Source organism: Macrobrachium nipponense, chromosome 40 (assembly GCF_015104395.2).
Source record: "Macrobrachium nipponense isolate FS-2020 chromosome 40, ASM1510439v2, whole genome shotgun sequence".
NCBI classification, from domain to species: domain Eukaryota; kingdom Metazoa; phylum Arthropoda; class Malacostraca; order Decapoda; family Palaemonidae; genus Macrobrachium; species Macrobrachium nipponense.
In genome coordinates, this window is record NC_061101.1 from 26,778,417 (window position 1) to 26,791,931 (window position 13,515).

Genomic DNA, 13,515 nt, shown 5'->3' on the forward strand with positions numbered 1-13,515 from the left:
GACGATCAAAATAATGAACAAAAACATATGAGATAAAGCTTTCAACCACTAAAAGCTGCATGATGCTTAAATGACAGCTTGTTTTCGCAGACTCCACGTGAAGGAGTAAAGAAGTGCCACTTTAAAATGCCAATTGACCGTCGACTTCACCTGTGAGGCGGCCTAGAAGTAGGCGGAGATTTAACACGTAGGAGTGGGAACGTGATGGTTTTTCCGTGAGGTCTGACCTTCCTCAGACGACTGCAAGGGCTAATCATGACTGCACGTTGGTCGGAACCTAATTTCACGGCTCTTACCAACCGGTTTCATTCACAACTGATAGTTTGTTCACAAATCTTCAGATGCAATCTTATTTCAATAATTTAGTTCCTTGCAATTGAAATAACAACATTAATAAATATATATACACCGTATATTTTGATACGCAATTCATTGCAGTGAGATGAAAAAATAAGGGCTACAGTTGGTCATGTATATATTTGAGACGCAAATTCGGACAAAAATGCCGTGACTACATCTCGGTAAAAGGGTGGCCCCTGCCTATACGAAAAAGCACAAAAGATTATTCGCACAGATTAAATAAGTGGCATTAGCTGAAGGGGTTTGAAACTTACAACAAATTGCAAATCTGCAGATTCTATTGTGAATCTCATTCAATAATAGGTATATATTAAATGACGAAGTACTCCAGGATATAAAATTAACTAAAAATTACAAATAACAATCAGTAAACGTCTGATCTTCATGTACGAGTAATACTTTTTATTCAACAACGTACCTTAACATAGCTTCACCGCAAATCTAACAGTCAAGGTATGCGTGCATTTAGTGGTTGCCAAGTACTGAGACAAAATATCTATAAACTCAACCTCAAGTCAATCACATCCACTATGCTCACTGCGAATTTCATTCCGGTAACATTTTCTACGTTTCTAATTCAATGGAATTTTTCAGCTCAATATACGTAAGCCTGCAAACGTATCAGTCCGTTTCCTATACATTCTAACTTTGTAAGGTACAGAATTACTATTTCCTTTATGTCCCTACTGCTGAATTGTCATGATCGTGAATAAGAGAGTTAAACCTAATAGAAAATGTCTTGTATACGATGTTTCATCTTTAAAAAGAAGGACACAATTCTTTGTCTAGTTTCTTTTACTCAGGGCAATCGCCAGTACTTAACACTTAATGCTTTTCGTACAGTGATCCCTTAGGCTGGGAGTACACGAGCTACTACTCTGTGGCGCCACAGAGCGGCGACAGTGTGTGACAGGGAAGTGGCTTCCCATAGGTTTCCATTGTTTATAAGCTAAGTCAAGCACACGAGCGTCTGTGGCAAGCTGTCTCTGATCCCGGTCACAGCTTATAAACAACAGAAACCTATGGGAAGCCACATCCCCGCCACACACCGACCCGACGCCACTCTGTGGCACCACAGACTGGCTCCTGTAATCCTAGTATAAAAATCCTAGTCTAAATGTTTCATGAATATTGAATACAGTTAAGGGTTAAAAAATATATATAAAATAAAATAAATAACAACGGGTGATTACATACAAAGCATTCCATACGTACTGATAAGAATTATCATCTGTGAAAATCGTGTGCTTTGCAAATGTGTCACTTTGAATTATGTCAATGTATTTCTTTACTATACCATTTGGCGATTTCACTCCACTCCACCACACTAAAACTTAAATCACAAATCCGCGTTGATAAAGATGTAAATTAGCTTACGACGCAAAATCTCAGAAACGGCTCTGCTAAATAAGATCTCGGAATAGAGGTATAGAAATGAGTAGAATGCAAGTTACTGTACAAATTCGTACTTTGATCAATGGCAAGAATGAGTTCGCCAAACAACCGATGACCGCATCTTTTTATACTTTCCTAAAGCCTTGCTTCTGAGGAGATCAAAACCAAAGTAGGTCCTAAGGTGTCTGGTTTATGTACCAAAGTAAATACGGATGAAGACATATATGGAGACATAAATGCGCGATATGATGCAAAGGACGTTTTATTTATATGATTTTATGTAAAATAAGTCGATTTGGTTAAACTCGACTAGATTCAGTTCAATATTTTGTAGATAAGAATGCAAAGTCTACTAGATCTGAAATCACATGTCCCTTAAAATGTTTCAGCATGTCATTAAAAGCAAAAATCTTGCCCCCTCAACAACACATTGACGTGTATCGTTAAAAAAATACATATAATTAAGGAGAGATGAGTTAGGGGGGAGGGGAGAGGGGGGGGGGGGGGATTCTCTGCGTCATCTTTATGATAAACCACCCCAGACACAAGATTACAATCGAAGTGACTTAAGAGTTTGGCAAGTACGAATCTGTATTTTCGAACACCACGTAATCAAGCCGTAACTTCATACCCTTCAAACCGCACTTCATGGAAGTCCTTTTACGATTTAATCTTTCAGACATCATCTACTTATCTAATCCGGCCAGGTTCCTATGGGCATAATGACCACTCCGTCGGGCGACGACCATAATTGGAATTTCGTAAAGGAATGTGCTTTAATTTAGCCAGCTGTTCACAAGTTGCTGTGGTGTTGTCTAAAGGATAAATGGACAAGAGAGATACCAGGATTTTTTAAATTCGTTAAATTTAGGATAGTAAGATAGAAAGGCAAAAGAGTCTGTAAGATAAAGGTTCTCGAACAAAACCATTATAAAGAAAAAATGGTGAAAAGACTTTGAACTACAAAAAGCATTATGCTATAACAATTATTTTATAATAAAAATCAAAAGCCTTGGTATCCCTTTTGTTTTAATCTTCAGATGACAAGTTGATATATATATATTATATATATGATATATATATAATATATATATATATATATATATATATATATATGTGTGTGTGTGGTGTCTGTGTGTGTATATATGTATGTATAGTATGTATATGTATGTGATGTAGATATGTATGATAGTATGTATATGTGTATGTCATATGTATGTATATGTATATATAGTATATATATATATATATATATATAATATATATATATATATATATATGTGTGTGTGTGTGTGTGTGTGTGTGTGTACATATAAACTTAGATATACACATATATGAACTAACGATCAATTGTGATTATGCATATTTCTCAAACACTAAAGTTAATTATTCAACCGTAACTGAACTAGTAAACGAACATTGTATTACGAAATTACTGTATATACACCGTAAAACAGACACGGACTACCGACTTTAAACATTTTAATCCTATGCAAGCAGTTGGCGATTGAAATACAAAATTACAAACAGCCGAAGGAGCGAACTAAAGTCACAACGACTCTCCGGGGCTATGAAGGGACTACGTCATTTAATTAAAAAGTATCCCTCTATAAGCCCGCGATCTTCTTCATACAACTGGGGGAAGGCCCCTTGAAAATTCTGATCCAATTTTTATCTAAAATTAATGGTGGAAAATTCCCGGGTGCTTATGGAATAGAATAGAACGTAGCAAAATGATATGTAGAAGGCTCCTAGTTTAATATCAGTATGATGTGAATTGACGAGGAAATTTCAAATAACATCAAATTTGTATGTATGAAGAATAATATGACGTCATCATGCTGTCATTAACGAGCTATTACTTGGAAAAAAAAATTCATGATTATCCATGTTAAATTGCTCAGGAAAAATGTTTTTCACAAATGTCAAAAATCATATCTTGTTAACTATGAAGCTTACAAACCTAAATACTCAAGCAAAATTTGGTCTCTTAAAGTCGTGCATTCACATAAATATTATGCTAGAAATAATAGAAGTATGAATTTCACATCAGCTTTTCATGATGACATTAGTGAAAGGAAACTTGTAATAACTGGCCATAAACCAAAGAGTGACATAATTATCATCAATGGCAAGAAAATCAAATGATGTTTACTATAAAAACTCAAATATTCAGTTCTATAATTTTGATGCCAATGTGACGTACCATACTGATATGTATCTAGTTATCTTAATTTTCATTAAGAAATGTACAAGACGTCACTATTACATTTCTTAATCAAATTAAAATATAAATAAAACTAGAAAAGCAAGATACATAACAATATGCTATGATCAGTATTAATAGTTCATCATAAGGGATCGTGATCAAAAGTATCGGTATGGTTGAGAGAGAGAGAGAGAGAGAGAGAGAGAGAGAGAGAGAGAGAGAGAGAGAGAGAGAGAGAGATTGCAGACTTCATCACGAGGGATAAGTTATTATGCCCCAAGTACATGGAAAAAATTATTCTATAAGAAAGTTCTAGGCAGATTATAGCGAATATAGCTTATGTCTCGGTAATCATGAAGGCATAAGTGAACACACAACAGTCCGAAAATAAGAGAATGAATTAAGTCCAACAAATAACTCATTCCCACTTAGAACCACATCGAGAAAAGATAAGACCATAATCATATTCTTTTACAATTGTCATTATAATTTTAATCGACTTACCGTCAAGCGAAAAATATTGAAAATCGAAGGACTGCAGGAATAATATTATAGTGATTAAATGGTGAGAGCCTATACCAGGCTTTATCCGTAATATGTTTTACATAATGAATAATAGTAACACATGCGACAGTAAAAAGCCGGAAACTCATCATTGCACCAAACAAATATAACGATAACAGAACTATTAGGTAAAAATAGCTTCTGTTTGATTAAGGACAACCAAACACCAGCCGCAAAATACTAGTATTCGAAACGAAACAGTTTTACAATATCACATTTCCTTATATATATATATTATATATATATATATATATATATATATATATATATATATATATATATATATATATGTGTGTGTATATATATATATATATATATATATATATATATATATATATATATATATATATATAATATACATATATATATATATATATATATATATATATATATATATATATATATATATATATATACTATATATATATATATATATATATATACTATATATATATATATATATATATAATGTTGAAAGCACGCCAACCTACCCTATGGAAGTTTTAGGAATACAGCGTATATAAAGACAATATATCAGCTGGTGAAAACCTCCGTAATTTATAAATAGAACAGAATATAGAATTTAGGCTAATCGCCAACCACTGGGACCTAGGAGGTCATTCAGCGTTGAAAAGGAAACTGACATTCAAAAAGTTTAACAGGTGTAACAGGAGAAAAATCTCGCATTTGCACTTTGAATCAATTGGTAGGAGAGGGAGAAAAGTAAGATGGAAGAAAAAGAATATGAACGGAGTTAAAAGTAAAATGAATGAGCAAGTTTGCAGCTAGAGGTCGAAGGGACGCTGCAAAGGTTGCAAAGAACCTTAAGCAATGCCTACAGCGCACCGCATGAGGTGCACTGACGGCACTATCGCCTTACGAGAGCGTAATTTATAGTATAAAATCTAAAATCATAATTTCATTTATATATTATTTTCGGTTATCATTTGTACTCAGATTCTTCACATATTAACGGGTTCCATTGCAAATTAACAATCTCCAAACAGATGCCATCAAAATTAACTGCAGTCAAACACCTAACGCGACTTCAATCTATAAACACAGCTACAAAACCCATTAGGGGGCAGACCAAATAGCAGCTGTTTTGATTTAAATATCACAAACCCCAACAAAGCCTGATATGACTTAAACCATAATCGTACTATGATGGCCAGTTCTACTGACACATTCATAGATATCTTTCAAATGAATTCTTAACAACGTTCCATCATCACTTCACGTTAAATTCGTCTATAACTGGTCAATGTTTTATTCAGTCAAAATATTCCGACCACCCTAAGAACAGCCGAACTCAGTGAAGTAATTTATATATTCAAGTTCTGATTAGATCTTTCCACTGAGAGCGAAAAATCCCTTATGTACCTACAAATACACAAGAGGCTCATGTATGAGGAGGCTAAAGGCCATATTTACCAACACTAGTAAACTAAATTATTTAAACTTTTATGAAATATCAACAAGTTAAAAATAAAAATAGCAGCCGATTTACATAAATCAAACACAAGAAATCGCCCGCTTCCAAACATCCTTTAACAAATGAAAAGCTCATTTGCAACTCAAGGTATGAATTATCCATGCGTTAAAATAGCAAATGATGAAGAGATCCACTAAGAGTAACGAACATCTTGTAAAGCAAAACTGCTATCCAAATTCATTTCGATCATTCCTTAACTTGCACGTAACCCTACAGCCTCTTAAACAAGGGAACTGTTCAACTTCCTTTCAATTTCCAAAAGTCGCGTGGGCGTCTCCACTTAAGAGGATTGGATGACATCACTAAAAACACACTCGTATAATGAATGAGCTGCCAGAATTAGATGAAAACATTCCGAACACCTTGTTAGCTTACACCTACCCGCCCTAACGTCAACTTGAACTCTGTCAACGATGACTTATGAGCACCTCACCGAAGCTCAGATGCTGCCTGAAAAAGTAAGACTTTAGTTCATGTAGAATCTAAAAATAACACATCTTCACAATGCAAGTGCCGAATTAACTCTTAGACTGAAACCACACATATAGGTAAGGTGTTTTCGACTTTTCATGAACGCTATCTGTGATAAGAATTAATTGCACATACAATGACTAATTAATTTCACAGCAAATTTTTTTTAAATCCTGTTTCGTTTTTACTGCTCGGATTTTATAATAATGAAACGCAAAAGCACACAAACACACACAAATATATATATATATATATATATATATATATATATATATATATAGAGGAGAGAGAAGAGGAGAGAGAGAGAGAGAGACGAGAGAGAGAGAGAGAGAGAGGAGAGAGAGAGAGAGGCCGGAATCATTTTAATGCCTCTACTCCGTCAACCAGCACCAAAAAGTTACCCACCGGCCTCCTCCACATCTTACCAGACAAATCTTCGCCAGTGCATATACGTTAATTTGCCTCCATTAGTTCCATTAGGGGCCACTTTTTATGACTTAGAGTCCCCCCCCTCCTATTTAGGTTCCTAAGCCCTTTATCCCTCTCTGGGACATATCTCCATCCTTCCTTCCCTCCTGGTCCTCCCTTTTTTCCCCTCAGACACATTAAGGGAGAGTAATTTCTGGTACAAGTCTAGATGGGCCACTAATGTTACTTGAACAGACACTGTTCCAAGAAATCTGGGGTGGCCTTTTTCATCAAGGACAATACATAAAATGAACAGAGACTAAGATTACTATAACATGAGAATATATATATATGTGTGTTTATATATAATATATATATATATATATATATATATATATATATAATATATATATATTTATAGTATATATTATATATAAATGACCCCAAAACCATTGAAAAATTAAAATTGATGTTATTGGAACATGTCCCCCGAAATTCTTTTTAAATCTTGACTTAAGCAAAAAGCAAATAGCGTGAAAGCCTAAGTAGTATTGATATAGTAATTAAAACTACACAGCCGCAGTGACATGATAACGCAGCGAGACAAAAAAAGATCAGTGAAAACACACAGTAAATCTCAAAGTCATTACCTAAATTAGACTAAGCTTCAAGAAAAAAAAAATCTACCCGCATCATCCTGTTCTTGAACTTGATGTAAGAGAGACATGACGATAAAAACAAAATGGTTTTCCATTACTCCGAAAGGTCGCTCAATGGGTTTTCATCTAGTTGATGAATGATACTTTTCTTTTGGGGAATTAAATTATATGATTTGGGTCATATGTACATGCACCTCAGAAGAATGATTCATCGGGTTTGAAGTTTTTCTGAGCGAAGAATATTCTCTTTCACATGGACTTTCCAGTTTGGCTTATCTGAGGAATGCGCTCTATTCAACCGGGATTTCTTTCTCAAGTCAGTCTTTTGATTTTATTGTTACTGAATTGATGATCTTCGCTGCTGACATGCAAGTCAATGCAGAAGTAGAGCGCCTTTAATACCAACAAAAAAAAAAAGGTGTAGCCTAATCAGATTATAATTTTCATGACTTGTAATACATCCTTCTAGCGCAGCATTCGCAATTCCTGTTGCTATCTATCCTTCAACACTAGACTGACTACTAGCTGCCATATGCCTAGGGGAGAAACTAACTCTAAGGTATGCCTGCTATTTATGTTATGGAGTGAATACACATTTTTATTCTCTAGCGTCAAATCATACTGCCTCAGCATAAAACATATTTCATGTAGCCCCAAGAATTTAAAGTCCATTATATCCATACTTGTAAAATTACGGCTTCTGGCTATCGCCAAAAAGGTTAATAAGGAGGCAAGCACCAGTGCCAACTTTCTACCGTAATTACACAAGGGAGAAATTTTCTCTAGTACTCTTTGCATTGCCTAACGTGTGCCTGGAAAACAATTGCTTCAAATGCAGTGCTATGAACGCTATAGAATAACAGAATGAAGTTATAGAGTATATAGGTAACCGTTTGTTTCCGCTCTTCCCATCTTTCAATGTTTACAAAAGGTACAACTGCAAAACAATTTTGGTCAAAAGCCCCGGATATCATTAAAAGATAAAGCGTGGTCATTCACCTTCAAGAAAACAGGACCCAAAAAAAGCATCACACTTCGGCAATCAAAAAGTGGTTACTCAATAAGAGCGAAATCGAACTGTGCACGATAAATCATGATCTCTCATGAACTAATCAAATTTAACGATAATCCTAATTAATGAAAGTCATATAAAGGTTAGAAACATTTTTTTAAACACCAAAATACAACTAGGCCACGAAAAACAGATAAAACTCAATATGCAGACGGGCAGTAGGCAGTTCCTCAGCCACAGAATCCGATTCACATCGCACGCCAATTTCCTTGCTTGGTGTCCGTGGAATTCATTCCGCTCCAAATCGGTTGCGAAACTATAATGATCCCAGAGATAAGAGACCGAAGTCCGCCATGAATAAGAGACCGAAGTCCGCCATGAATAAGAAACACTCAAAATAAAATACCAACCGTAAATCATTAAGAACAGATATTTCTAGGAAATAATGTACAAAATAGTACGGAAATAAATTGTATATTTTTTCTATTATAAAAATAATATCCGTAACAACCTCTTACTATCTCAAGCTTCGCCGTTAAATAAAACTAACAGAATAAAAAGGAATAAAAGTACGAGTCATAATGATGCTTATAAATCATAAAACTAAAGTATATACAAATGACAAAGTGGATGCATTCCCGGCCTTTCTTTACGAATTAACTAAATTCAACTTGTTGAATACTGCACAAAGGCACACCATTACCCACAAAATAAAGGAATTCCATGGCAGAAAGGGGATTATTTAATGGAAAATGTTTAGCCTTAGTGATCAAGTACAAATCCAGATTCGTTGAAATAAAAATGAAATAATAAAATTTACACCACTGAACCACAAGCAAAAATCTTCATTGTAACGCAATAGACTATTACGTACAAAACCTTCGCTCATTTCTTACAGTGGCGCAACGAATTCATTCCGGGTGGTTTCAGCTTAGCAGTCTCCTAGAGATTAACAAGTCATCAGACAATCTTTCCATATTAATCAAGCAAGTAACTTACTGGTAGGGTCGGGATACCGGGAATTACAATATAAAAATAAACTGGGGTTACATCATCAATGAACTAATCAGCTAGTTCATTTATAATGCAGTAACGAAAACGTACAACACAATTAGACTTGTTCTCGCAGTTTTACACCTATAAAAATTAGGATAGTTCTAGGGGTCTGTCCTAAACTCTTCAACAAAGTGGCAATATAGTTTTGTCCCTATTTCAGCTTTATCATCAAAACTCAGGAAAATAATGAGGCTATGGTCCATACATGTAACATGTACCAGTCATCACCCATTCAAGTAACATGTACCAGTTATCACCCACACAAGCAAAAACACCAGAGTACGTTAGAGCAGGAAAATCTTGTACAATCATTCGTCAAATTTCAATGAAAAAGAATGACACAAGATAAAAACTGCAGATGATGCAAGGACTTGAAGACATGAGAATATGCATGTAAGAAAAAGAACGGGGAAAAGGTTAAACTAAATATTTGAGAAGTTGCTGATGAGAAAACCAGCGCACACATGAACGTGTTTCTCATGACTGAAAAGTATACTTTCTGAGAAAAGATCAGTAACAGAAACAAGTTATAATGGATATTATTTTGGACTGCATCCACTGGCGGTACTCAGAAGAGAATATTGGGTTGCTGCCTTGCTTTAGGAAAAGCTCTACCGAGGCTTTCCCTTTTAAGGAGACGACAGGTCACAATGCGTTTGCTATGGCGCTGACTCTACAATCAGCAGTTGAGGAACTGCGGGTCTGGTCTACAATAAAATGGGTGACCATAAAGAAATGGCATTGTCCATCACACATAAGCCCATCCGTGGGTTATTGTGCGCCTAGTATAATCTTCCAAAAACCAAAATGGAATGTCGAGAGCAGGAAGGATACAAAATTTTTGAGCAACCCCGGAGGTAAGACTGAACTCTGGGGTCAGCACACACACACACACACACACACACACACACACACATATATATATATATATATATATATATATATATATATATATATATATAACGCAATCTTTGACGGGAAATGTACTCCAGCTTGACTTAATATTGTTGTCTCCAGCCGGGCCAACTTCTCTCTCCCTATACATGAATGCAGAATGACGGTGTCTTGGTAAGTATGTAAGGTTTCTAACGTAGGGAATAATGGTATAGATCGTCTCATCTAATATCGTCATTGACGTTAATAGGATCTATACCATTAGCTGCAAATTGTTTGTTCGTCCACATCCAAAGTAAGCTTACCAATCTTGAAGTCCGTTGAAGTACGCTAGGCTGCGATGATCGAGATACATGCATATAGTACATAGTATATCAAAAGACTTCAAGATTGGTACGGTTTACTTTGGATCTGGATGAACAAACATAATTTGATGGAGTACTTCAAGTTAATGAAAAACTGAAATGGAAACAATACCCAGTTTAACCCTAACAGTTCTGCATTTTTAAAATTTCTCGTTACAACACTGCTAAGGATCGAACTTTTCTGAGGAGTTGATTTCCGTTTTAGTTAATTGAATCAAACGGTAGCAAGCGAAAGCTCATTGGACATAATAATTCTATGCGACAATATGCCATTGGCACGGTCATGAAGATGAAGTAGAAATATTGAATACAAATGAAAAGAAAACGGCTGAAGCTGCCGAAATGAAAAGTTTGAGTATCAATGAAGACGAATAATGCAGAGGGCGAGAAACGCGGAGATCAGTAGGCGTTCGGATGGGAAGGGGACCACACAGAAACGGCTTGGGCAAACGGTATAGAGAGACATTGGAAAGGAAGGACCTTAACGCCCTTGAAGAAAGAGTGGAAGTCAAGGGGCTTCTGCAAAGCAGTTAATGACAGTGGCCATAGCGTTGTTTCTCTCTCTCTCTCTCTCTCTCTCTCTCTCTCGAATCACTAACTGTTAAGTAAATTAAAGTAATTTATATATATATATATATATATATATATATATATATATAGTTGGCGTAGTAAAACACTTATTTCAACACCATATTGTATTGTTGCATGGGTATATTAATTTTTGGATGCCCAAAATTTACATCTATTTATATGAGACTAGGTCCTAATAAACTATCTGCACACGCCTGTTATTGACAAATATGCTGAAATTATAAAAACCACCGTTATTTCTAGGTCTGACATTTCAGACCTTGTGTCCTAGAATATCCGATCCTGTCTGAGAGAGAGAGAGAGAGAGAGAGAGAGAGAGATGCAGAGAGGAGAGAGAGAGAGAGAGAGAGAGAGAGAGAGATGCACACGCCATCACGATGTGGGTTGTTAGACCAAGCTACCGCCCCACACTAAACTTCAGTTACTGCGTTCACCGCATGACTTGCTTGACATTTCGCCTTGGCTATGGCTGCCTGATAATGTTGATATGGACTAAATTTGCAAATTTCCTGTCATGAGGCATCAAGTTAAAAAAAAAAAAATAAATAAAAGATAATAAACAGATTCATTACGTCTATTTTACTGTACCAAACCCTACCTATATAGACTTATGCTACTCAACTTCGTAGGTGTAAGCCATTCACCAACACATTTTATATATCTAGGCTTGACACGTTTACATTTTAACAGTTAATATCCCCTTCTGTTCGACACGCTCACTGTTTTATGTTAAAAGGCTAATAAGACCCGTGGCCAAATGGGCTACGGAATGTTAAACACGTTTCACTTGGCGAAATTCAAACTGTAATATACAAAAAATAAAAATGCTATTTGATATCATTGCACAGCCAACCCACTCGAGTAACGTTCGAACTCAGGTCGAACGAACCCTTAGCCTAATACAAGAAACAGGAAAACGCTACTCAGGGCGAATGCTTTCAAATTACTCGAAACTTTAATCTAAAACAAGAAATGGGCACTTTTTTCCATACCTGCTTTACATGGATCCACATAAATATCATTGGAGATCTTGTGCTTAAAAGAGCCTTGTAATAACTCCTGGACAGAAAACTTGCTCTTAGATTGCGCTGTCACCACAGCCCACAGTGGGCCTGCTACTAAGGCCAGGAGCGTTATTGGCCTCATGGCCGGGACCTCTTGTGTTTGCAATATCAATTCATCGAATACATGCCATCAAGAAAAAAATATTATCTTTGAACACAAAGATGAATTCCCCAGTCAGATCGGTCAAGAGAACCGACGCGTACGTCTTCACTCCACAATGCTTACCTCAACACTGAGCGACACTGAGACTGTCTGAGTGGGACTGGGTCTCTCTCTCTCTCTCTCTCTCTCTCTCTCTCTCTCTCGCAGGGAGACTCCGATTTGCTTGTCGCACGGTCTGGGTTTCCTAATGAATTTTAAAATGGATTTGTCACGCACGTTAACAAACTCTCTCGTTACGCTGTATAGTCAAAACTTTTCGTTATATACCATAAGAAGGAGAAAAATATTAGATGCTAACAATGAACTGTCAACAATTATAGGCAACTTCTGATAAGCTTCGCATAAGAAGAAATAGGTTTGTTCGTGTTTTAACCCACGTCAGCTGACCTCTTCGCGTACTGTTAGCGCGCATCCCACGAGTGGTTATTCTTGGGTAGATTTAGTTCCCCATCTTAAACAGAACGTCAGATAATCGCAGAAAATTTACTAAGGAAAACATCAAAAATATTATCACAACAACCTTAAGTGAAGAACTTCACTAAGCCTTTCAGAATTACTATTATTGACGTAAAAGTCCTATTACGTCGTCAAATTAAAGCTTTTCCGGCATATTTTTCCTCCCTGTGGAATGAATATGGGCATGATTGCGTGACGGAGAGAGATATGCGATAGAAGACTCATTTATGCCGAACTTTCACTATAACACACGTGTATATATATATATATATATATATATATATAATATATATATATATATATATATATATATATATGACTCCTTTCGTGGAAATAACAACGTGACAAAATAT

At 35.8% G+C, this 13,515-nt stretch overlaps 1 protein-coding gene across 1 annotated transcript in view; it reads right to left on the reverse strand.

Moving 5' to 3' along the window:
• LOC135212039 (tolloid-like protein 2) overlaps positions 1-12,773 on the reverse strand; it is an 801,312-nt gene extending 788,539 nt beyond the window's left edge. Inside the window, exon 1 of the mRNA XM_064245348.1 lies at positions 12,472-12,773. Within this exon, the coding sequence (XP_064101418.1) occupies positions 12,472-12,625 (154 nt within the window). The 5' untranslated portion in view covers positions 12,626-12,773. The remainder of the gene's footprint in view (positions 1-12,471) is intronic.
• Between the last annotated feature and the right edge of the window lie 742 nt (positions 12,774-13,515).